Raw genomic sequence first — 27,151 nt, forward strand, 5'->3', positions numbered from 1 at the left:
CTGCTCTGATACCTTGTCACTAAGGCCAGGCCACTCGGGGTCTCTAGGGCCCCCCGAGGATGTTCAGGGAGAACTCTCCCCTCCAGCCCGTCAGGATTCTAATGTTTCCCGCCTGTGAGGCCTCTGCAACTTCCCACCCTCCCGCAGTCCCCCAGCTGCCTGCCTGGCCTTGTCAAGTCTCCTGCACACGCTGTTTGGTTTTCCACCAACCACCACGGGAACCGATTGGAATTTTGCTGCTCGTCCTCTGGGCACATCCCACTTCCATGGTGGGAGAATTTACAATGTGGAAATTAGCAAACACTACAAGGCAGGGCTAGATTTACCGTATTACTGAATGCCTGGACTTAAGTGATGGAAATTATGGTAATAATGCAGACGAAACTTAAATCTGTCTATAATGTTTCTGGCCATGACATTATGTGTGACACAAAAAGTTTGAGGAAAAACAATGAGGAAATATCCTTCCAGTATTTAGAAACGACTCCATACAGAAAAATGTTGCTCACACCATTTAACAAACAGTAAAACTCCAATATTTGTGTTGTTGTTTCAGTGTCATACTTGAAAATCAAGAGGGAAACAGCCATGACTCATATGAGAGAAAATAGGCAAATGAGATGAACAGAAATTGTACAAAAAATAAACTGGCAAATAGACATGAAAAAATGCTCAAAGTCATGAATTCTTTGGGGAATGCAATTAAAACGACACTGAGATACCACAACCCATTTATCAAAAGGCTAAAATTGAAGAATGACCATATCAAGTATTGGCAGGGATTTGGAGGAAATGGAACTTTCACACACTCCTGCTGGGAGTGCAAAACAGAGCAATCATGTTCGATCACGGGTTGGCAGTTTCTTCAGGAGTTGAACATTCATCTACCCTGTGACTCAGGCATTGCACTCTATGTTATTGACAAAAGATAAAAGAAATACAATCATATAAAGAACTGACACAAGTCTTTTTAACAGCTTTATTTTCCATAGTCGAGATACAGAAATAACCGAAAAGCCCATAAACAGATGAATGGATAAACTCACAGTAGTATATCCAATTATAAGAATATTACTCAGCAAAAGATGAGCTACTCATATAATATCAGTGGTGAATCTCAAATTAGTTATGAAACATAAAGGAAATCAGAAAAAAACAGAGAAAACAAGTTTGATTCCAATCATATAAATTCAAGGAAATGCAAAGATATCTGATTGTAGGGAAAGGAAATGAATGGTTAGCTGGAGAGGTGGGAAGGGCAAAGAGATGTGATAGCACGTGAGGTAAATATACTGAGACAGGTAAGGTCACTCTCAGAACAGTGATGATGGTTTCAGAGGTTCATACCTATGTCAAAACTTATCAAATTGTACACTTTGAACACATGCAGTTTAGTACATGTAAATTATACCATAATAAATCCTTAAAAGTTGGCTCCAGAGAAAAAAAAATCTATATGTCCCACTCTTTTTTGGAAAATAAGTTTACTACTACCCTGCATTGCAGTGGTCTAACAGTTAAGATTCAGAGCTCTCACTGCCAGGCTGTCAGGGAACCCCACAACCCATCTGTTGGTTGTCATACTATGGTGGCTGCGTGTTGCTGTGACACTGAAAGCTATGCCACCAGTGTTTCAAATGCCAGCAGGGCACCCATAGTGGACAGGTGTCAGCAGAGCTTCCAGACAAAGACAGACTGGGAAGAAGGACCTGGCTACCCACTTCTGAAAAAAGCGTCCACGAAAACCCTATGAATAGCAGGAGTCCTGTCTTGTTATATTGTCGAAACGTGAGAGGATGGGCAAAAACACAAAGCTCGGTTCTGCTCTGCTGTACACAGGGTTTCCAAGAGTCAGAGTCGACTCGATGGTGGGCACTAGCAACACTATACTGACTCCACCAACTCTCTCCTCATGTCCTCTGGGAGTCAGTCTTCCTTCAGTGGCAGCATATACAAGAAGCAACGAAGGACACTGGCACCTGAGTCAACACGAACACTGCCCGGGTCACAAGACCCACATCGCTCAACTACAAATCCCCTTTTTCTTTTTTCCCTACCTGTGCAAGAATGGTCTTAAGGTGAACATCACTGAGAGGCTACAGAAATCCACAAAACCTTTCAATTATTTTTATTATATTCTCTGACAGGGACTTCAGCTACACAAGATAAACATGCCTAGAGGTCCTGAGATTTGTGTACAAACTGATCCTACACAGTCACTGTCCCAGAAGCATTTTCTGGATGCACTTTTAGAAGAGGCACATTCCACCTAGTTGGCTGCAGTCTCCTCCATTCCCTGTTAAGCCAGTGTTTCTGTACCAATTATGGTTTCCCCTGGACCCAACGGTCTTACAACCAGTGACCCTCACCCAAAGAACTGTGGACATCAGGGCACATGGCTCTTTGTAGATCTGGGGAAGATATCCCCTCCACAGTGCTGGTGTCCGCTTTGAGATCTCCTGTGAGGAAGACAGAAAATTCATGCTGCTCTCAGGTGAGGTAAAGTGGCTTTGGCCACAGAAACCAGGAATGACATAAATCTAGAAAGAGCCTTGGACAGGTCAGAAAGGGTAATATATTTACACAAGATTCCTGCACACCTGAAACCTATAGGAAATCTCCCCACTGTGCATGTTCAGATGTATGAGAATCAATTCAGACAGATGGCTCCTCAGATTTTCCACTGGTGTCGTTCCACTGAACAGGAAATTGCACATTCCTTGCTCAATTAAGGCCTTTCCCCAGCGTGAACTCTCCAATGTTGAGAGAGCTTAGATTTTCGCATAAAAAACTTCCCACATTCACTGCACTCATAAGGCCTTTCTCCTGTGTGAACTCTCTGATGATAACGGAGGCCGGAACTAGAAGTAAAAGATTTCCCACACTCACTGCACTCATAAGGCCTTTCTCCTGAGTGAACTCTCTGATGATAACGGAGGCCGGAACTAGAAGTAAAAGATTTCCCACATTCACTGCACACATAAGGCCTTTCTCCTGTGTGAACTCTCTGATGATAACGGAGTTTGGAGCTAGAGATAAACGATTTCCCACATTCATTGCACTCATAAGGCCTTTCTCCTGAGTGAACTCTCTGATGATAACCAAGGCTAGAGACAGAAGTAAAAGATTTTCCACATTCACCACACTCATAAGACCTTTCTCTATTATGAATTTTCTGGTGTATCGAGAGGGAAGATTTTTGGCTAAAGGATTTCCCACATTCATGACACTCATAAGGCCTTTCTCCAGTGTGAGCTCTGTGATGTTTACTCAATTGTGATCTATCCATAAAGGATTTCCCACATTCACTGCACTTATAAGGTCCTTCTCCAGTGTGCACTCTGTGATGATAACGGAGGCCTGAGCTAAAGGTAAAAGATTTCCCACATTCAGTGCACACAAAAGGCCTTTCTCCTGTGTGAAGTCTCTGATGACAACGGAGACCAGAAGTAGAAGTAAAACATTTCCCACATTCGCTGCATTTGTAAGGTGTTTTTCCTGCATGAGCTCTCTGATGATAACAGAGGGTAGAGCTACGGGTAAAAGATTTCCCACATTCACTGCACACAAAGGGCCTTTCTCCTGCGTGAACTCCCTGATGATAACGGAGGCCGGAACTAGAAGTAAAAGATTTCCCACATTCACTGCATTTGTAAGGCGTTTTTCCTGCATGAGCTCTCTGATGATAATAGAGGGTAGAGCGACGGGTAAAAGATTTCCCACATTCACTGCACACATAAGGCTTTTCTCCTGTATGAATTCTTCGGTGTTGAATGAGTGTCCAGCTCTTGTTAAAAGATTTGGCACAATCACTACAGTTGTAAGGCCTTTTTCCTTTGTGAAGTCTCTGGTGTAAAATGAGGTTATTTCTTCGGATAAAAGACTTCCCACATTCACTACACTCATAACGTCTTTCTCCAGTATGCACTCTGCAATGATAACGGAGACTTGAGCTAAAGGTAAAAGATTTCCCACATTCACTGCACACATAGGGCCTTTCTCCTGTGTGAACTCTCTGATGAGAACGGAGGGCAGAGCTAGTGGTAAAAGATTTCCCACATTCACTGCACGGGTAAGGCCTTTCTCCTGTGTGAACTCTCTGATGATACTGGAGGGTGGAGCTAAAGGTAAAAGATCTCCCACATTTACTGCACACATAAGGCTTTTCTCCTGAGTGAACTCTTAGGTGTGTAATGAAGTGATTTCTTCGGATAAAGGACTTCCCACATTCATTACACTCAAAAGGCCTTTCTCTAGTGTGAACTCTGTGATGATAATGGAGAGCAGTACGAGTGATAAAAGATTTCCCACATTCACTGCACTCGTGAGGCCTTTCTCCAGAATGAACTCTCTGATGATAACGAAGGACAGACTTAGAAATAAAAGATTTCCCACAATCACCACACTCATAAGGCCTATCTCCTGTGTGAGATCTCTGATGATAACTGAGAGCAGAGCAAGAGGTAAAGGATTTCGCACACTCACCACATTTATAAGGCCTCTCTCCACCTTGAAGTCTCCTGTGTTGAATGAACATTGAGCTATGGCTAAAAGATTCTGTACAATCACTGCACACATAGCTGTTTTCTCCATTGTGCTCCCTCTGGGGATGAACGAGGACAGACTGGTGGCTTAAGGATTTCCCACATTTGCTGCACTTGCGTGGCCCTGTCTCAGTATGAATTCCTTGATGTTGAAGGAGGGCTGAGCTTCGCATAAAAGATTTGCCACATTCTCCACATACATGAAGCCTTCTTTCAGGGTGGACTCTCTGGTGCACAACAAATGACGATTTATACCTGAACGTTCTCCCACATTCATGGCACACAAAACACTGTCTTCCAGTGTGGAAACCCTGGTCCTGAACAAGTGTGTCTTTGGGGCTGAAGGCTTTCTTGCATTCTCCCCAGGTGTGATGACTTTTTCTGCCTGGTAAAGGCGTCCTGCCCTGGGTGATTTTGTTTGGCTTCTCCACAGTATGAGTGGTCTGTTGCTGCTGATGTCCCAAGCTGGCCAGGGAGTCCTTCCCAAGCTCCCCCCAGGGAAAGGGCTTCTCTGACACGTGGAATCTGCAGCTCTTCACAAACCAGGCCCTGTCCACACTGCTTCTGAAGGGTTTCTCTCCTGTGTGCTGCTCCTGGTGCTGTTGAAACTTTGCAGTGAAATCAAATTGTTTTGCACAAGCCCCACACCTCAACAGTTTCAGGCCGTGCTGTGTTCCCTGCTGCTCAGCCAAGTGGAAAATGTCTCTCAAGACTGGACCACATGTCTCACAGGGGTGGGTCTTCTGGGAAGATGGAGCTGCCCTGGGAGCCCTGGCAGATGAAACATCTACAGAAACGCTCTGTTCAAAGGGAGTCTCCACACCCTCTGCTCCACAGCAGCAACCTAAACACAAAGAAACCCTGGTGAAGTACAAGTTAACTACAGGGATGGGGCAACCCCATCACAAGTGTGCATCTGTTTCATCTCACAATGAATCTATGGGATGCTTTTCAAGACAAGAGAGTTGGAAGCCAGCTGAAGGAGCAGCTGGCGGCTGTGCATTACTGGGCCCCTAAGGTGACAGAGTCGTGGAGACCTCACCAGGGGAAGGATACAAGACAGGGTGTGACATACAAGAAGCAGGGTCTACACCTTGTTCTCTGCCCACAGCTTCCTGCAGGATCTTTTCTGCTGCTGATGTGAGTTTCAATAGAAGTTGAGTCCAAGCCCATGAAAATCCAATCACAACAAATTAGCTGCTGCTCAAGGTCAATTTAAGGATATGTTCACACCTCACAGCCCAACATGTGAGTGCCAATGCTGAAGAGCACTGCACAAGGAGTGCTGAGAGAAAGGGGTCAGATTGGGAGTCCAGAGAAGTGAAGATAATCCCTGGGCTGGAAGTCACAGAGGAAATGACGATAGTAGAATTGACAACTTGCCAAACTGTCAATATGGAGAAGGAAAGGTAGAAATAGCTTGTGGTGACTGGCAATGGCACCAAATCTGGTTGAAAAGGACAGGCTCCTGCAGTGATGTGAACATGGGCCTGAGGCACACCATCCCCAGCTGTCAGTCACCAGAGCCAGGCCCCTTGAGCCCACCCCGCCATGGCTGGAGTCATGTCCACCTTGTGACACACAGAGAAGTGTTCCTCCTAAGCCTTAGTTGGGTAACTACATGGGACATGGAGGATAGAAGTCCTAAGGGAATCACAGGAGGTGGATGGCCTGCACTGTCCCAGAACAACCCAGCCCACAAAAGACCAAAGAAATGAGATCTAGGTGAGTCATCTCAGCAGGACGGTGGAGGAAACCAACCTGTGCCACCAACAAGAAACAATTAGACAGCTATCTATGAACAAAATTAGCCCTTGGAGGGCTCAAGAGCCCAGTTAAGATACGACAGCAACACAGCAGAACATAAAAAGGAGAATAACCATGCAAAAAGGATCGCTGTGGGGTGGGGCCGGGGGGCGGGCACAGCCCAGTTGTATAGCTATTAAGTTTGCAAGTTTAGCTTCTGTAGCCTGGGGTTTGCCAGTTCAGCTCCTGGGCGCAGACCTACTCACGGTTCATCAAGCCAGGCTGAGGTGGCATCCTATATAGAAGAGCTACAACTCTACAACTATGATATACAACTATAGACTGAGGCCTTGGGGAGGAAAAAAAAAAAAAAAGAGGAAGATTGGCAATAGATATTAGTGCAGGGCCAATCTTCCTCAAAAAAACAAAAAAGATATCACTGGGAGCATTGACTTAGTGAAGACACCTGCAGACAAACAGGAACTAAGAACAGCAGGGGCTGTGTGTTATCAGCCAAAAGGCAGATGCCATCACAGTCACCAATGGCCTGCTCTGCAGAGGACCCCAGCAGCCTCTGCTGCAGAGAACCTCCACAGCCCCTGCTACAACTGCTGAACCCACAGTGTGCACAGCAGAGGACGCCAAGTGTGTACAGGTGTGGACCCCAGCTGCCTGACCTGCAGAGACACTGGCAGCTTTCACACTAAAGTAACCAATAGCTATCGCCATGGGACATCTGCCAGAGAATAATATGCTGAGTTGGCCGCCCCACAAAAGAAGGAGTTATTTCTCTGTTCTGGGACCAGGACTGCCACCCCTCTCAACACTGCACACATCCCAGACACCAGAGCCACAACTGCTCCATGGTTGCCCATAATCCATAACCTGACTGCATGACTGTCACCCAAGCACCTGTACCTCAGACACCAGAGCCACGGCTGCTGTGGGCTAGCCAGCTCCTCAGACCCCAAAGACTCTGTCTCTCTGTGTTCACCCGTACTCTGATCACAGGCTCCACCACTGCTCAGGATGTGACTGCATCTTACACAGTGAAGTCAATGCCGCTGTAGGCTATTCAGCATCAGGGACCCAAGAACTGCTATAGCTCCGCATCCGTACACACCCTAGAACCCAGATCCACACCTGTACCACAGGTGTCTGCACATCAGACACCCATGCCACCACCACCATGAAGGCACCAAGGAGCCAGACTTGGCATCAAAAGGGAGCCGCTCAGTCAACATATTTCCTGTGAGAGAAAGAGATCAGGAGGTCCCCAGCAACATTCTCCACTGCTGACTTCAGGTGACAGAGCTGCACAGATACTAGGCCACTGGGCCTTCCTGTAGTGGGAAATGTCACACCCCATCAAGATGACACACTCACACCCACACACGGATGGAGACCTTCCCCACCAAAACCTTTCTGTGAAGTCTGGAAGAAGTGACTGCTCCATGAAATTTACAGACATCAACACAAGGCTACAAGAAGTACAAAAATCAAGAAAACATGACACCCCCAAAGGAACACAATAAGCTATCAGTCATTCCAAAGAAATACAGATCTATGAACTGTCAGACAAAGAATTCAAAATAATCGCTTCAAGGAAGGTCAGCAATCTACAAGAAAACAGAAATAGACAATCCAACAAAAAAGGAAAACAATATGTGAACAAAATGAGATTTTCAACAGAGAAATAGAAAATATAAAAAAGAACGAAACAGAAATGATGGTGCAGAAGACTATAATGAATGCAAAAATGCAAGAGAGAGAACCAATCGCCAACTTGATCTGTCAAAAGAATGAATGTGAAAGTAGGAACAACCAAGACCAAAGAACTAGAGTGAAGAAAACCTACATGAATTATGGGACATCATGAAACAAAACAATGTTTGCATTATGGGAGCCTGAGAAGAAGACAGAGGGAAGGGGCAGAAAGCTTACTGAAATCATGGATGAAAACTTCTCAAGTCTGGGGTGAGAAGTGGACGTCCAGATATATGATGCTCATAAGTCCCCAAAAAAATTCAATCAAAAGAGGACTTCACCAAGACACATAATAAAACTCACTTCTGAAGTGTAAGACAAAAGAAACTCATCTTTTTTTGTGTGCGTGTGAGGAAGATCAGCCCTGAGCTAACATGCATGCTAATCCTCCTCTTTTTGCTGAGGAAGACCGGCTCTGAGCTAACATCTATTGCCAATCCTCCTCCTTTTTTTTCCCCCCAAAGCCCCAGTAGATAGTTGTATGTCATAGTTGCACATCCTTCTAGTTGCTGTATGTGGGACGCGGCCTCAGCATGGCCGGAGAAGCGGTACGTCAGTGTCCGCCCAGGATCCGAACCTGGACTGCCAGTAGCAGAGCGTGCACACTTAACCACTAAGCCACCGGGCCAGCCCTGAAACTCATCTTATATAAGGGAACTCTCATAAGGATATGAGTGGTTTTTAATTCAAATACTACATACTGGGAGACGGGAGAATGATGTTCTAAATACTGAAAGAAAAAAAGTGCAAACCAAGAATATTTTACCAGCCAAGCAGCCCTTCAGAAATGAAGGAGAGAAAAAGACTTTCCCAGACAAATAGAAGCTGACGGAGTTCATCACCACTTGACCTACCCAACAAGAAATACACCAGAGAGATTGAAGCTGAAATGAAAGTACACTAATCAGTAACATGAAACTATAAAATACACTGGCAAAGGTAAGTATACAGTCAAATTCCAATACTCTAATACTATAATAGTGTCTTAATCACTGAAGTCTAGTATAAAGGATCAAAAATAAAGAGTATGAAAAGTAACTATACCCACAATAATTTGTTAATGGTTACACAATATAAAAAGATGTAAATCGTGACATCAAAAACATAAAATGGGGTTTTAAAATGGGGGGGTATAAAAGAGTAGAGTTTTTGTGGGGGTATAAGAGTAGAGTTCTTGCATGTGATCAAAGTTAAGTTGTTATGAGCTTAAAATAGAACACTATAAATATAAGATGTCCAATATAAGCCTCATGGTAACCACAAAACAAAAACCTATAATAGATACACAAGAGAGATAGAGAAAGGAATGAAAGCATACCACAACGAGAAATCACAAAGTGAGACAAGAGAGGAAGAAAGGAACTAAGGAATCAGGAAACAGCCAGACAATATTTAACAAATGCCAAATGTAGGTCCTAAGAAATTTTTCCAATTAAAAAAAACACAAACCAGTGACTAATGGAAAAAAAAAAGGTCTGACTATACAATGCTTATAATACAGTAACTTCAACCTTCAGGACACACACAGGCAGAAAGTGAAGGGTTTGAAAAAGATATCCCACGCAAATCAAAACCAAGTAGCAGGTGTAGCTATACTTATAATAGATAAAATAGACTTTAAGTCAAAACCTGTCATGAGAGACAAACAAGGTCGTTATATCATGATAAAGGGGTCGATTCATCAAGAGAACGTACCAGTTGTATGTATAAATGCACCATACACCAGAGTATCTAAATTAAGTATTAGGCAAATACAAACAGATGAGAAAAAAACGCAGAAAAGACAGCAGTGGAATATTCAGAGGGAACTTCGATACCCCCCTTTCATCATCGATCGGTGGATATCCAGACAGAAAATTAATAAGGCTATATTTGAATTGAATGACACTTTAATCCAAATGCATCTAACAGACATATACAGAACATTCCATCCTACCAGAGTAGAATACACATTCTTCTCAAGTCCACACAGAATATTTTGAGGACAGATCATGTTATGTCAAACGAGTCTTAACCAATTTCAGAAGACTGAAATCATATCAAGTACCATTTACTAAGACAATGGATAAAACTAGAAATCAGTAACAGGATGAAAGCTGAAACATTCACAAATATATGGATATTAAACAACACACCCTTCACAAATCAATTGGTCAAAGGAAAATCAAAAAATATCTTGAGACAAACGAAAACGAACACAAAACATATAGAACTTGCAAAAGCAGTTGTTTTTGTTTGTTTTTTTTTATAATTTTATTTATTTATTTATTTTCCCCCCAAAGCCCCAGTAGATAGTTGTATGTCATAGCTGCACATCCTTCTAGTTGCTGTATGTGGGACGCAGCCTCAGCATGGCTGGAGAAGCAGTGGTCAGTGCGCGCCCGGGATCCGGGCCGCCAGCAGCGGAGCACGTTCACTTAACGGCTAAGCCATGGGGCTGGCCCACAAAAGCAGTTCTAAGTAAAAACTTTAGAGTGATAAATGGTGGTGTTCAGAGAAAAGAAAGATCTCAAACAACCTAACTTTACACTTCAAGGAACTAGAAAAACAAACTAAGACCAAAGTTAGCAGGACAAAGAACAAAACAAAGATCAGAGCAGAAATGAATAAAAAAAGAAATTCTAAAAGCAATAAAAAGATCAACAATACTAAGAGCTAGTTTTTTAAAAAGATAAGCAGAATAGACAAATATTTAGCTAGACTAACAGAGTACAAAAAACTCATAAATTAACTCAGAATTAAAAGAGGAGGAACTATAACCGACAGCACAGAAACAAAAATAGATCCTAAGATTACTATGAACTGTTATACGCCAACACATTAGATAACCTAGAAGGAACATAAATTTCTAGAAACGTACAACCTACCAACACTGAATCATGAAGAAACAGAAAATCAGAGTGGACCAATAGCAAGTAAGGAAACTAAATCAGTAATCAAAAATCTCCCAAGAAAGAAAAGGCCATGAACAGATAGATTCACTGATGAATTCTACCAACATTTTAAGAAGGATTAATATCAATTTTTCTTAAACTCGTCCAAAAATGTGAAGACAAAGGAACATTTCCAAACTCATTTTAGGAGGCCAGCAGTAACCTGATACCAAAGCCACAAAAGGAAATTACAAGAAAAGAAATTTACAGGCCAACATCCCTGATGACCACAGATGTAAAAAACCTCAATAAAATACTAGGAAACCAAATTCAACAGCCCATGAAAAGAATCATAACCTGTGACCAAGTGGGATTTATCCCTGGGACGCAAGGTAGTTCATCATATGCAAATCAATAAATGTGCTATACCACATTAACAGAATGAAGGCAAAACATCATATGATCATCTCACTAGATGCAGAAAGTGCATTTGACAAAATTCAGAATCCTTTCATGATAAAACTTTTCAAAAAATTAGGTGTAGAAGAAATGTACCTCAATATCAAAGGCCATACGTATGTGATAAGCTGACAGCTCCAGCATATTCAACAATGAAAAGGTAAAAGCTCTTCCTCTAAGATTAGGAACAAGACAAGGGTATCTGCCATCCTCACAACTATTTAAAATAGTACTGGAAGTCCTAGCCAGAGCAATAAGGGAAGAAAAACAAATGAAGGGTATCCAAATCAGGAAAAAAGAGGTAAAACTGTCTGTATTTGCAGATGACATGATCTTATATAAAGAAAATCATAACACCTCCACTAAAGAACAGTCAGAATGAATAAATGGGGGGTGGCCCAGTGGCACAGGCAGTTAAGTGCACGCACTCTGCTTTGGCAGCTCCAGGGTTTGCAGGTTCGGATGCTGGGCACGCACCAATGCACTGCTTGTCAAGCCATGCTGTGGCGGCGTCCCATATAAAGTAGAGGACGATGGGCACAGATGTTAGCCCAGGGCCAATCTTCCCAGGCAAAAAGAGGAGGATTGGCATCGGATGTTAGCTCAGAGCTAATCTTCTTCACCAAAAAAAATAAAATAAAATAACTAAATGAATTCACTAAACTTGCAAAACATAAAACACACACACAAAAATCAGTTGCATTTATATGCTAACAATGGAATATCTCAATAAGAAATTAAGAAATCAGTCCCCCGTAGAACAGCATGTAAAACAATAAAACACTTAGGAATAAATTTAACCATGGAGGCAAAAGACCTGTATACTGAAAAGTCTAAGAGGCTGATGAAAGAAACTGAAGACACAAATAAAGGGAAAGATAGTCCATGTTTTTGGATTGAAAGAATTATGATTGTTAAAATACCTCTACTACCCAAAGCAACCTACAGATTCAATGCAATCTCTACCAAAATTCCAATGGCATTTTTAGCAGAAATAGAAAAAGAATCCAAAAATTTGAACCACAAATGGCCTTGAATAGCCAAAGCAATCTTGATCAAGAAGATCAAATTTAGAGGCATCACACTTCATGATTTCAGACCACATTATAAAACAGTAATCAAAACAGTATGGTACTGAAAACACACACACAGACCTGTGAAATGGAATACAGAGCCCAGAAATAAACCCACACACATATAATGAACTACTTTTTAACAAGGGTGACAAGAATACACAAGGGGAGGGCCGGCCCCGTGGCTTAGCGGTTAAGTGCGCGCACTCCACTGCTGGAGGCCCGGGTTCGGATCCCGGGCGCGCACCGACGCATAGCTTCTCCGGCCATGCTGAGGCCGCATCCCACATACAGCAACTAGAAGGATGTGCAGCTATGACATACAACTACCTACTGGGGCTTTGGGGGGGAAAAGAAAATAAATAAATAAAATCTTTAAAAAAAAAAAAAAAGAATACACAAGGGGAAAGGATATTCTCTTCAATAAATGGTGGTGGCAAAACTGGATATGCACGTGCAAAATAAATGGAAGTAAGACCCTACCTTACATCACTCACAAAAATTAACTTGAAATGGATCAAAGAATTAAAAGTAAGACAAGAAAACGTAAAATTCTTTGAACAAAAACAGAGGAACAGCTCCCTGACATTGATTTGGCAATGACGTTTTTGATATGACACCAAAAGCACAAGCAACAAAGGCAAAAATAAACAGGGAGCACTACATCAAACTAAAACGCTTCTGCATAGCAAAGGAAGCAATCAACAAAATGAAAAGGGAGAAAATGTTTGCAAATGTTGTATCTCACGAGGGGTTAATATCTAAAATACATAAAGTACTCGTACAAGTCAATAGCTACAGAACAATCCCATTAAAAATGGGGAAAGGACCTGAGTAGACGTTTTATCAAAGAAGATCCACAAATGGCCAGCAGGTATATGAAAAAATGCTCTTCCTCACTAACCATCGGGAAAATGACAAATCAAAACCACAGTGAGATATCACCTCACACCTGATAAAATGGCTACCATCAAAGAGAGCAGAGATAACAAGTGTGGGTGAGGGTGTAGATGTAAGGGAACCCTTGTTCACTCTGGTTGGAATGTAAAACCTAAATGAATAAATAAAAATCATGGAAACAGAGAGTAGAATGCCAGGAGCTGAGGCATGTGGGAAATGGGGAGACGTTGGTCAAAGGTACAAACATGCAGTTATTAGATGAGTAAGCTCTGAGGATGTAATGTACAGCATGATGATTATACTTAATAATACTCTACTGTATACTTGAAATTTACTGAAAGTAGATCTTAAGCATTCTTAACAAAAATAACACAATAAAGTAACTGTATGAGGTGATGGATGTTTAATTAACTTCATTGTGGCAATTATTTCACAAATATATCAAATCATCACGTTGTACATTTTAATATACAGTTGGCCTCCGTATCGAGGATTCCGTATCCATGGATTGAACCAACCAGGGATCAAAAACATTTGAAAAAAGAAAATTCCAGAAAGTTTCAAAAAAACAAACCTTAAATTTGCCAGGCACCGAGCACTACGGTGAATCCACACGAATGAAGTGATGTGTAGGCAACTATTTACATAGCATTTACATTGTACTAGGTATTATAAAGTAACCTAGAGATGATTTCAAGTATATAGGAGACTGGGCGTAGATTATATGCAAGGACTATGCCATTTTGCAAGAGGAACTGGAGCATCTTTAGGTTTTGGTATCCATGAGAGGGGTCCTGGAACCAACACCCCCATGAATACCAAGGGATGAATGTATATAATTTTACAGCCAGACAACATTGAAAAAGCAAAAGGAAAACAGATCTAAACACGACAAACCATGCAGGAGGTGTTGAAAACTATCCCATGCTTCAGGTAAGTAGTGACCATGACAATGTCTGCATGCCTGGCAGAAGCAGGCATGAGGAAATGTCAGGGAAAAGAAGGGATCAAAACCTGGGACACAGAAGTGATATGGATCTGGATACAGTGCTCCAGAGAGGGGGCAAGTATGGTGGAATCCATTAAGCTCACTGCAACACTACAAACCTGGAATCCTTTCCTACGAGGGTTCCGTACAGCAGGTATTGGGGCTGAAAGGGAGAGAAGAGGGCAGGGCAAACACCCCAGCCCTAGCAAGATAGCAACGACCCAGAAAACTGAGAAAGCAATTAGTGTCCATTGTCCACATGAAACGATTGAGAAGGGCTGTGGAGGGGGGAATAGAGCCTAGTCTAGGTCTCTGGCGAGGCTGTGACAGTCTTACCCAGTGAGGATACAAGTGCAAAGTTCTCTAGCATCACATCCAGGTACAGGCGTCTTTGAGCCTCATCAAGGAGCCTCCATTCCTTCTGGGAGAAGTACACGGCAACATCGTGAAAGGTCACACTGTCCTGTTATGATCGGGACAGATGAAACCATCAACATTCTCTCTCTGGGATCCCACAATCCATCTCCCCACACATCTACTCCACACTCATCCTCCTCCAGAGCTCCCCACCTCAAAGGAATTCTGGCCTAGGTGCCACTGATTCCCACCCTATCCTCAGGGTCCCTTTATTCACTGTGTTCAGCCCTCAGAAACATCAGGCAGGGGGGCACAGAGACGTCATCCAAGCTCTGGTCCTGGCCTGTAGGGTCCCACCCATCCTGTCAATCAATTCCCCTGGAGTCTCCAGATTTGGACTCCAGGACACAGCAAAACATGGGCCCGTGCTTCACCCTTCAGTCTCCAACACCACGGCCCTAGGGCCATCAGCTCACACGTCCTCTCCATGTGCACATCATTCTGTAGATTGTACCTCTCTCACATCTTCAGTGCCCACAGTTGCACTCCCACAGCTAGGCATTTAAGAAAATCTGCAAATGCTGCTTTGAAGGCCTCCTCTATACCTCTGATCCTTGCTTCAATATTAGCCACTAAGAAGCACGTGTGAACTACAGACGCCCATGACCTACTTCCACTTCTGTGCTGCACTTCCTGTCTCCTCACAGACCACAACCCTCCTCTTTCCACACGACCTTCCTTAAAAACTCCAGCCCTGACGGTCTCTGTGTCAGGCACAGTGACTCTCACAGATGACCACATTTGCCCTATACCTTATCCACCATCAACACTGAACACCCCAGGCCCCATTCTAGTGAAAATTCTGGTGAAGCTGTACATTAGTGAAGGAACAGGTGCCCTGGCCTCAGTGTCATCTTGTCTCAGTTACTCCTCTGCCTCCACAGCCATCTCATGTCCACTCATCCCACGGAAGCCTTAGTCACCTGCCAGACCATGTTCTCTTCCATACGGTCACCATGACCACTTCTCCCCTTCACCCAGGTTTGTGTGCACCTTTGCACCTTATTAAGTGGAGAACAAGAAAACCACTCCTCATCATGCATCCTCCTTTCTGACCAGCTAACAGCATTGCCACGATGACCTGCATCCCCAACTAAATGTAACACGAAGCTCCTTCCTGGTCCACACAACATCCACCACTTTTCAATGTCTCCATCCTGAACCCCTCCTCAGATTTCCAGACCTGTGTCCAGCTGCCCATTTGATGCCTCCACTCACTGTTCTCTGAAACCTCAGACTCCTAACAGGGCCAAGAGAAGCTTGTGATATTCCCAAGAAAAATTAATCTGTGAGTAACTTCCACATCCCACCTGGAGCTTGCACCCCTTCAGCTACTAAGACTGGTGACACTGCAGTCATCCTCGACTCTCCCCTTCCTCTCCCTCACCTACAACGCTTCTTAAAAAAATGGACAAAGTGTCCAACTTCTTGCTCACCTCTATGGCCACCACTCTGCTCCATAAACACTAATCTGGGTTATGGAAATTGTCTCCTCCTGGGCTCCCTGCCTCCTCCCTTAACCCCAAAATCTAGTCTCCACCCTGCAGCCAGATGCAGCCTGTTAAACCAGGGTAAAACCAACTCCCTCCTCTTATCCAAACCTCCCATTGCTTCCCAAACACATGCCCAACTTCTCAGGCAGCCACATTACAGTCCTTTTCCTAGACTGCCGACTCTATGTTCTTAACAGAAACGATGGAGAACTGCTGTCCCCTATCTCCAACTCAGTCACATCTCCAAATATTTGCACATGCTGGTATCCATTCCTGGGATAACCTTTCTCACCTGTTTACACCAACTTTCAGAAATGGGAACACCTACATGTTACCCTTGGCCTCACTATGGACCCTGGGCTTAAGAGTATCACCAGAATCCCTACTCCCAAAAGCCAGAAATACAGCAAAGGAAGAGACTTAAGTCACCAAAATCCCTGACACAGGTGGTGTGAGGGCCACTGAGGAACTGGAATGCTCTCTTCTTCCCTGTGTAAGTTTCATAAATGCTTTTTCTATTGTCAGAAGCTGCAGGAACAGGCAAACACCCATGGCTACCCTAAATGTGCACAGGCCTCCCCTGTATCCCAGCCCAGCCCTGGAACTTGGTCACCTCGGGTTCACTTATTAATCTCCGTGCCTCAGTCCTCACAGCTGCCTCTTACCAGCTCTATGACCTTGGACGAGGACTCAAATCCCTGTGCCTCACTGTCCTCATCACCCCCATTCCACTCTGTTCTCTCACTGAACAGCTTTCGGAAAGCTTTTAAAACTCTAACACACACTGTGTCCCTCTTCTGTTCACAACCCTCCACGGCTCCCAGGGCCCTCGGATTGAAAGAACCGCCTCTCAGCCTCCAGTCCAGGCAACACTCCTCCTCACAGTGTTCTCTCCACACAGAACACGGACCCCAGGTCCCCGACTCCTCCCGGCTGAGTCGCCCTCCACGCCTCTCCCCCGCGGGCCCTCCCCTGGGACCCTCTCCCACACCCGTCACCCCGGCTCTCAGAAACAGGCCCCACGAGCGCCTCCCCGTCGCGGACACCGGGGCCTGGGCTGCAGGCCCGTGAGCGGCGCCCGCACTCGGGGCTCTAGGGCTGGGCTGGGCTGAGGGCGGGGAGGGCGCGGAGCACGAGCACTGACCTGAGCCGGCTCCCTCGGCACGGCCGCCGCCATCGGACTCCAGGGGCGGAGCGGGGCCAGGAGCCGCGGGAGAGGAGGGGACGCGGGCACGGTGGTCCCTGTCCCGGCCCTGGCGCAGGTCTTGCGGGCGGCGTCCCTGAGCCTCAAACCCGCCCTATGCAGCGGGGACGGCGCCTCCTCTCACGCCTTCTCAGTCCTGTCACCTCAGCCGCGACCCAATGCTCCGGGACAACGGACCTGTGAGGGACCAGTGAGAGACCTGTGGGAACACCAGCGCAAAGCCAACACGATGCCCAGAACTCAGACGCCGCAAGTCCCGCCCCGACAGTACCGCCTCCCGTGGAAACGCGCCGTCTCTCTGACTTAATTGGCTGACAGACACTGCCAGAGGTCGCACAGCCCTCTGGGTAATGCATCTCCCATAATCCACAGCAACCCACCCAGGACGCTCCGTATCGGAAGTCCCGCAGAAAAGGGGAGGCCACACCGTGAGGGGCGCTGGGAAATGGCAGCTCTATTCCAAAGGCCCAGGAGCGGCTTTGCTTCTTAAAGGGGCCGTACTCAGAAGTTTGAGGACTGTCTGCAACTGATCGCCCGAGGGTTTGGAGACATTTTTTCAGACTCTGTGAAGCTCACCATGTTCCCAGAGTCTACAAATATCCCTCGAGATGTCGTCAAACCCGTCAATCCAAATGTACATACCAAGGCATAGAGTCACTTAGACACATAAGGGAGCCACTGGAAACTTCAGCTGATAAAGTATCGTCAGTCTGAGTAGGTTTGATCAAGACAAAAGAAATACTCTGGATAGTGGGATAGTGTCATGACAAGGAAGGCACGGGATGGACGTTGGGCCCCCTTGACGCAGGAGTACACAGATGGATCTCTGACAGTGGTTCCCACAGAAAACTTGCCTCCTGCCTGTGAAACTTAAGAGTGAAGGGGTTAAAATTTCCCTGGATTAGGGTGAAACCATCCCTTGTACCCACAAGGTTGATGTGGGAAACAAAATAAAGTTTTGGAGCCTGCCTTCCAGAACAGGCAGAGGACCACTTCTAAGAGAGCAGCTTGCTGACAGCCCCCGTGTGACTAAGCATGTCCCAGAAGCACTGGGCGCTACAATGATAGATTGCAAACTTTAGCCACACGCTCCCCTCTCCTACCTAAAACCCCAAATAAGAAACCTTGCTTGGAGCTCTTCCAGGAGTTTGAGATTACAGCATTAGCTACCCGTTCTCCTTGCTCAGCGCTTTGTAATAAAACTCCCACTTTCTTCCACTACACCTGGTGTCAGAGATTGCCTTGCTGCGCAACGGCCGAGCGAACTCACTTCAGGTTTGACAACACCTGTATAGCTAAATATTGTGTCTAGTTCATGGAGCAACACTTTACTTAATGTGTCTTACTCCATATCGTACCATATTCAATTCCTTTTGGCATCTGACATCCATCTCAAAAAGAGAACAACAAAATAAATGCTATTTTGGTATGGGACAGTGGCTGCAGTGTTTTTGCAATCTTCCATCATTATTTATCCCTTCATAGTTGGTCTTGTTTCATCTACCCCATGCACATTAGTATATTATTTCACTTACAATCCTAGACATCACGTATTTTAATGCATAATCTCTTCAGAATGTGTTTCTAAAATGTAAGAGCTCTTTCATAAACTCAATAACTTTAATCACACATCTTAATATTTAAAATTATGATAAATGTGTTATCAGAGCTGAATTTTCTCAATTTTCTCACTTGTAGTACCTGTTCTTTAGGGCAGATTGATTGCAATCTGGATACAAACTATATCTTTAGGCAATTTTAAGTGTGTCTTGTTTCTCTATATGTACCCACCTGCATGGGTAGACTAGAGCCAAGTAGGTGGGAGGCACTGCAGCCTGCAGACAGTGAGGGGCCCACTGCTTCTGCCAGTCAGTGGGAGTTTGTTGTTGTGACCTCCCTGGAGACCTGGGTGGCTATGGAGCCCTGTGGCCTATGGTCCCTCTGTGCTTCTGACTCAACCCACTCTTCACTGCTACTGGGGGAGGAGTGCTTGGTATCAGATAAGAGTCAGGCTCTGAGATCCAACTGCTAAGGCTTATCACCTCGGTTTGTCCCCAGCAGCCTTCTGACCCTAGAAGAGTTGTATGATCTCTTTGTATCTCAAGATGTAAGTTAGCCTAGGTTAAACGTAGCTGATTTCGCAAATGTACACTATCTCAGTGGCTTAGCAAAGGATGAGTTTTTTTCTCACTCATAGGTATGTCTGTGTGTGGCATCAGGAAGCTCTGCACCACACAGTGATTCAGGGACCAAGACACCTTCTATTGTCAACATGTGGCTTTAAGGCTTCCCTGGCATCATCGAGCTGACCAACAGGAAACCAGAGGGAAGTGGAGTCACACCACTTCCACACAGGTGACTTCGAATCCCATTCTGTTGACAAGAACCAGTCATTTGGTCACCCCTGTGTGCAGGGGGCTGGGAAATGAGGTTGAGCTCTGTGCCCAGGAGAAGAGCAAATTGTTGTATTCATAAACATCTTCCCCACTGGGGCTTTCTGCAAAGGTGACGGTCACTGTCAGAAATGTTCTACCTGCTTTCCCTACGCCCACCACCTGCAGTATATATTCCCAGTCCTTGTGAAACTTGGAGCATTTAAGATACTACTCTATAATTTTTATTCTATACTAACCTTTGGGATGAATCGCCTTTATAAATATCCTCCCGTGTTGATATTCATGGATTTTCCATCTTGAACTCCAACCTGAAATATAGCAATAAAGCAAATCACTGTCTTTTCCCCTGTATTTCTTGAAAATAAACTTCCATGTTGGGAGTTAGAAAATGGCACAAACGTACAGCCCCCCTCGACTCAGATATCTCAATGATTTCTAAACACAGCAGAGAAGCACAGAGAATACAGCCTGTACACAGAGGCAGGAACAGACAGTGAGATAGGGGAATGTGTCAAAAATAAGCAATTAGTATGTGAAAAATGGTAGAATCAGAAAGAAACTGAGAAGGGCATTCTGGATTCAAGGCCATCATTTTGAGCCTACATTCATGTGAAAGATTATACTTTGTCTCACTGCCTTGGTTCTCCAACGCAAAATTAACATGAGATTTACTGCGATTTTAATCTGCTTAAAATGGATAATTTATGGCAGTGTACTAATGAAAAACAATAGGAATGCTCACAAAATAATTTTAATGTAAATGCTCCTAGGGCTCACAAAGAGTTAGATCTCCAGCGTTTATGTAGGGTCTGTGAAATCACATGGTCATTTATCAGACATTGGAAAATGTTCCTGGAAACCATCTTCTGTGCTCTTCACTTCCTCTAACACCTAAGTTCATATCTGGTCTGTGAAGCTCACCTTTAGAGAAAAAGTGATTTTCCATCTAATCGACAGCTTTTCTTAGCCAAAAACCAGGAGTAGATTTTCCTTAAGTGAACGTAAGAAGAATAATTTGCCATTCAAAAGTAAAATACCTCTTTGACTTGTTATGAGGTACACCTTAGAGCAGATGCTATGACAAATACAGATAATTAAGTGGAGATGCGATCCCTCAACTTCCTTTTCATCTGGATCTTAGAATACAGTATCCCTATGACATCCTAAAATGTCTCTTCATGCTTCCTACAAGAATCGTTTCTACAAAGATTCCTTTTGCCTAATTCACCGTGACTCAACTGGAAACATACCTTTTGACAGGTTTTTGCCACCAGCCTCTAGCACTCTTTCCCTTCCTCCACTAAGATGACCCCTCGCACCTTAGTCCTACAAAGCTATAGCCCTTGGAGGAGAGGCCACCACAAGAAGGATTAGAGGAAAAATTGAGGGATGTTGCTGAAATGGGAAGACAAGCTTCAGGAACAGCACAGTGGAGCTGCTCACTTCCTTGGGAACACGGAACAGAAGTTCAGACATTTACTTAGGAGGCTCCCTGGAAACTCAGAGTGGCAGAAGATTAGAAAAAACAGGTTCTCATAATCCACACCACCACATCCGAGTATAAATCTCTGTGAGCAGAATCTAAGCATTGACACTCTTTATGAGAGAATTCTATGGCTGTGTCACAAAACGTCACCTGAGATGACTGAGGCCTCTTCTGTCTTTGGACAAGTGGTAAAATTGCCCTGGTTGTAGAAGAGGCAACAGGTTTCAACAGTTGTTACAACTGCCAGGCATGATCAGGGTGCTTCTGTGCAATAATGATGAGAGACAAACATAAGACCTTTCCTTCATGAGTTGATTAGACCAAAAAGAATCCCCATTCAACATTCCTGGCATTGTGTCACATATAATCAAGTGCTGAGTTGTGTCTTTAACAGCAGCAGTGATAGGAACCTAGTAACACCTGAGGCTAAAACACCTGTCTCTGACATGAATGGTCATGATGATACACTAAGGTTCAGGGCATGAAAAAATGATGCTCTGGGTTCTGGAAAAAATAGACATCTTTATATTTAAGACAAACATGTTAAGTCATTTACAAATAAAAAAAATATACTCATGGTGTATGTTTAAACATTTGTTGACAGTCATTTGATGATTAAAATAATGAGACTCCTGGGCAAGAGCACTGATAGCATCATGTCAGAGGTAATCCTTGACTAGGACTTTAAGTAAGGGTGAGGAATAAAAGACAGGAAAAACTGGGCCGGCCCCGTGGCTTAGCAGTTAAGTGTGCGTGCTCCGCTCCTGGCAGCCCAGGTTCGGATCCTGGGCGTGCACCGACGCACCGCTTCTCCGGCAATGCTGAGGCTGCGTCACACACACAGCAACTAGAAGGATGTGCAACTATGACATACAACTATCTACTGGGGCTTTGGGGAAAAAAAAAGGAGGAGGATTGGCAATAGATGTTAGCTCAGAGCCGGTCTTTCTTAGCAAAAAGAGGAGGATTAGCATGGATGTTAGCTCAGGGCTGATCTTCCTCACAAAAAACCAAAAAACAAAAAAAAAAAAAAGAAAGGAAAAACTGCTAGGAAAATATTCTAAGGAAATATTTTTAGATATGCTCAGATATCCTTTCCTCAGTATTCATCCAGTGTTATTTGAAGTAATAAACTTTTAGAAAAATTGTAAATGATCAAGAATAGCTTACTGGTTAGTCAAATTCCTAGATGTGCATAAAATTGAGACATTTAAACTGGCATTTAGAGGTCTTCGGCAGCTAAACAGAACATACTGTGGTCGTCTTTCCTGTCAGAGTGGTTGCTTGGCTCAGTATGTGATGACCTCGTCTGCGAGTGCTGTTGTGGTTCACGAGCCACACTGGTATTTGATTGTCACGAGGGGATTTCATATTTCTCGGGTATTTAAAGTTGTTAGGTCGACTCATTACAGAAACTGAAAAGTATGCCGCTTTTCTCTATTTTCCACAATGGTTTCAAAATGAAGGACTTTTACAAATCTCACCTAATAAATCACGGAATATAAAGCACTGTGTTTTATTCCAGCAATACAAGGACTTTTTTTTTTTTTTTAAACTTGGTAGAGCCTTTATTTTTTTTATTTTTATTTTTTTTAAAGATTTTATTTATTTATTTTTCCCCCCAAAGCCCCGGTAGACAGTTGTATGTCGTAGTTGCACATCCTTCTAGTTGCTGTATGTGGGACGTGGCCCCAGCATGGCCGGAGAAGCGGTGCGTCGGTGCTCGCCCGGGATCCGAACCCGGGCCGCCAGCAGCGGAGCGCGCGCACTTAACCGCTAAGCCACAGGGCTGGCCCAATACAAGGACTTTTCTTTCCTATTTTAAATATTGAAAAGTGCATTAATGAGTGTCATCATATTAATAGTTTAAAGAATAAAAATCACACAACCTTTTATTTATTTTTTTGTTCGCTGAGGAAGATTCATCTGCTACCAATCTTCCTCTTTTCATATGTGAGGAGCTGCAGCGTGGCCACTGACAGACAAGTGGTGTAGGTCGGTGCCTGGGAACTGAACCTGGGCCGCCGAAACAAAGCGTACTGAACTTAAACACCAGGCCACTGGGGCTGACTCTGACATAATCTTATCAATAGATATTCTTTGTTTTTTCTTTAGATCAGGACATCTCAACCTCAGTCCTAGTGACATTTTGGACAAAATAATTTCATGTTTGGGTGTCCTGTGAAGCATAGAGAATGTTCGGCCCCACCCTTGTCCTCTACCCTCAAGATGACAGCAGCCAACTCCTGCCATGCCTCAGATTACAACAACCAAATCCGTCTCCAGACACTGTTAAATATCCCATGGGGCGGGTGTGCAAAATGGCCACTGGTGGAGAACCACTTCTTAGAAAATTACTGCAGCTCCTGGAAGGACTCTTTAGGCCTCTCTGACGATGCTCAAGGTGTTCTCTCAGTTCAGGAAACCCTCAATTCCACTCTGGCTCCCTGGTCCTGTGGGGCAACCAGAACTCAGCTCCAGCATTCCTTCCCAGGGAAGCTGCAACATTCTGGGCCCTTTCACTAGTCTGGGTGCCTGAAGATTCACTCACCTCTGTCCCCAAAGGACAGGGAACATATATCTGTGTGAGCACTGTTCTTACCATTAAATGCTTTTATTCTTTTTCATTAGTCCCACACTATTCACTATGGCAGCTACTAGCCACATGTAACTATATAAGTTTAAATTCATTACAAGTAAACAAAAGTAAAGATTCGGTTCCTCAGTCATTCTAGTGCCTATTCAAGTGCTCAGTAGCCACCTGTGGCTGGTGGCACATCTGCTGGACAGCACACATATAGAATATGTCCACCACTATAGACAGTTGCATTGAACAGCACTGCACTGGATCATGAAGTCCTGCCTCTTCGAGTGAACCCAGCAGCAAGTACGAGGCTTCCCGATAGGTACTTCCCAGATGTTTAGAAGATGAATCAATGAATGATTGTGCCAACTAGCTCTCTCTTCCATTTATATTTTGTGTAAAAATCTGTTTCTTCATTTTCATTGTCTAATTTTCCAGAGAAATCAGACTTTGCTCAACAAGCATACAACCCATTTAGGACTCTTCTTGTGGGTAACCTTCTGTATCATAATTCAGGGGAAGAGGAACTGTATGTCTGCTTCACCATTTGCTCATCATTTATTCACTCAACAGTTATTTACTAAGCATCTATATGCTACGTACCACTCCTGGTGTTCCAAATATAAGGGTCAATAAAAAGAAAAAAAACCCTGTCCAGTATGAGGAGACAGAGGACCCCACACGCATATGCTAAACACACCGTGGACCAGCTACCGAGCAGTAAGTGCTGTGGAAAGCCAGGAAGCAGCGATGGAGAACTGCAAGTGATGGGTGAAGGAAGATTAATGCAAATCTAAGTGGGTGTTCAAGAAGGGTCTACTCTGAATGTGACAGTTGTTGAAGCTAATAATCCATAATCAATCTATAAATCAAAACTGGGGTGAGTTTATTAGGAGCCAAGCCTAAGGACCACGTACCCCAGGAGAGTACCTTCACAAAGGGAGGAAGCACTCCAAAGAAGCGTCGTGTACAGAGTGGTTACATACCATCTTGGAGCAAAGCCCATACATCACATGACAGGAATGTCCCTTGTACAACAGTCACGAGACTGTTTATTGGGTCACTGGTCACAAGGTGAACACAGCAGGTAATTAATCCTTAGTTCCTGGGAAGAAATGCTTATCCTTGGGGCCGGCCCCGTGGCTTAGCGGTTAAGTGCGTGCTCTCCGCTGCCGGTGGCCCGGGTTCGGATCCCGGGTGCGCACCGAGGCACCACTCCTCCAGCCATGCTGAGGCCGCGTCCCACATACAGCAACTAGAAGGATGCGCAGCTATGACAGACAACTATGTACTGGGGCTTTGGGGGAAAAATAAATAAATATTTAAAAAAAAAAAAAAAAAAAGAAATGCTTATCCTTAAAGAAAAGCCGACATCGGGGGAAGCCACATCCCTATCTTTAAAGGCATCATTCTTGGCTTTGGTACATTGTAAATGTGAAAGCAGATGTACAATGCATGCTCAACAGGCCCGTCAGGCCTTTCTGGAAACACAAGGGCAGGCTGAATTAGTTTTAAACCAAATGGCTTCCTCACATACTCCAATAAATCCTAGCGCTTGTCATTTATTCACCACAGTTGAAGGAAGATAAGAAGAAAATCAGTGCATGCTCGTGCTTATTAGGGGAACACAATTCTGGGACAAAATTCTACTACCTGTGGGGGGTTCCCCATAACACCAATTCTCGGACAAGAGCTGGGTGTCCTAGGATTCAACTCAATTCTGACTCTATCTACCTGGAGGTAGCGTCAGATCCCACAGGTTAAGGGTTCAGTCCCATGCCACTGCCCCCCACTTCAGATGCCCATCACAAGGAGCGGGTCCCCAGGTCACCCACAACTTCTGTCTGACTTGGCTACAAATTGGAGGTTCCCATGACCTCCTCCCCCTTAAATCTGATTATTTGCTAGAGGGGCTCACAGAACTCAGGCAAACACTTATGTTTACCACTTTATTAAAGGACGTGATAAAGGATATAGATGGAGAGAGGCATCGGGCAAGGTCTGGGAAAGGGGCAAGGAGGTTCCATGCCCTCTCTGAGTGTGAGTGGGCCACTCGTTCGGAATCTGCACGTTCACCAACACGGAAGGTCTCCAACCCCTGTCCTTTTGGGTTTTTATGGTGGCTTCATTGCACAGGCACAACTGGTCAAATCACTGGCCACTGCTGATTGGACTCAATCCTCTCCCCTCCGGGAATTCAGGGGGTGGTGGAATGAAAGTTCCAACCCTCTTATCACATGGTTGGCTCCACTGCCAAGGAGCCCCCATCCTAGGTGCTTTCCAAAAGTCACCTCATTCACACAACAAAAGACACATTCATGGCTCTCATCACCAGAAGTGCCAAGGGTTTTAGGAGCTCTGTGCCAGAAATGGGACGAACACCAAATATACTTATTGTAAATCACAATACTACAGAAGCACTCACAGGCTTTTTGTCATAAGCCCTAGTCTACACTCCACATAGGTGCATCTCACAGAGAATTTGTCCCTCCCAGCTCTCTGGCTTGTATTCCACATTGTATGGGCTCAGGCAGTCTTACTGGTTCCCATCTAGGAGGTCCAATTAACATTGCCTGAAGGGCAGACTGACCTACATTCTGTTTACAATGTAGAAGGGGAAACGTCCCCCAGTCACATACAATTTCCCATCCTCTTAATAGAATCAGATGCAACCACTTCACACAATCCTGTACACACACAGCAATTCTCCCACAAACTTTTACCTTAATTTCATCAACCCTCACATTCCTAACTGTAGGCTCCATCAGGAGGTCATCACAGGGTTTGGTTTCACAGCACTAGGTAGGGGAAGTCTTTCCCAGGCAGACATAATATCCATTCCCATCAGACATTCAGGTAACGTAGAGGCAACTTCTCTACATCCTGGAAAACTCTCTTTTCCACCTTTCCCACCGCCGACCATTTTACCCACTTTGGGTCCCCAGCGAGGGGTCGAGCCAAGGGACCCTGGCCTTTTGTCAATCTTTAACTTCACTAATCTGCGTAACCACTGCCCCACGTGATTGCTGGTCAGGTTTCTCACAGTAATCTCTGCTATCTGGCTTCTGAAATTTCTCCAAACCGGGATAAATAGAGCAGACTTGTTTGGGGCCACTTAATGTTGGGGGCCAGTAGGGGGACCCTTTGGCCCACCCAACCTTTGGTAGTGTTGTATTAAAACCTTTGTTTCAGGGCTGGCCCGGTGGCGTAGCGCTTAAGTG

At 44.5% G+C, this 27,151-nt stretch overlaps 1 protein-coding gene across 9 annotated transcripts in view; it reads right to left on the bottom strand.

Annotated features, from left to right (window-relative positions):
• Positions 1-965: 965 nt before the first annotated feature.
• LOC101394007 (uncharacterized) overlaps positions 966-27,151 on the bottom strand; it is a 58,478-nt gene continuing 32,292 nt past the window's right edge. For 5 of the 9 annotated variants that reach the window (XM_087421957.1, XM_087421958.1, XM_087421956.1 and 2 more), the window contains 4 exons: positions 20,097-20,168; positions 17,405-17,641; positions 14,687-14,813; positions 966-5,388 (listed from right to left, as the gene is read on the bottom strand). In XM_087421957.1, the coding sequence (XP_087278083.1) occupies positions 2,729-5,388; positions 14,687-14,813; positions 17,405-17,437 (2,820 nt within the window). In that variant the 5' untranslated portion in view covers positions 17,438-17,641; positions 20,097-20,168 and the 3' untranslated portion in view covers positions 966-2,728. Of the gene's footprint in view, positions 5,389-14,686; positions 14,814-17,404; positions 17,664-20,096; positions 20,169-27,151 lie in introns of all 9 variants that reach the window. The other 4 variants (XM_087421960.1, XM_087421959.1, XM_087421961.1 and 1 more) reach the window with 3 other exon arrangements.

This window comes from Ceratotherium simum, chromosome 33 (assembly GCF_057802395.1).
Source record: "Ceratotherium simum simum isolate JZ-2026a chromosome 33, ASM5780239v1, whole genome shotgun sequence".
Lineage (NCBI taxonomy): Eukaryota > Metazoa > Chordata > Mammalia > Perissodactyla > Rhinocerotidae > Ceratotherium > Ceratotherium simum.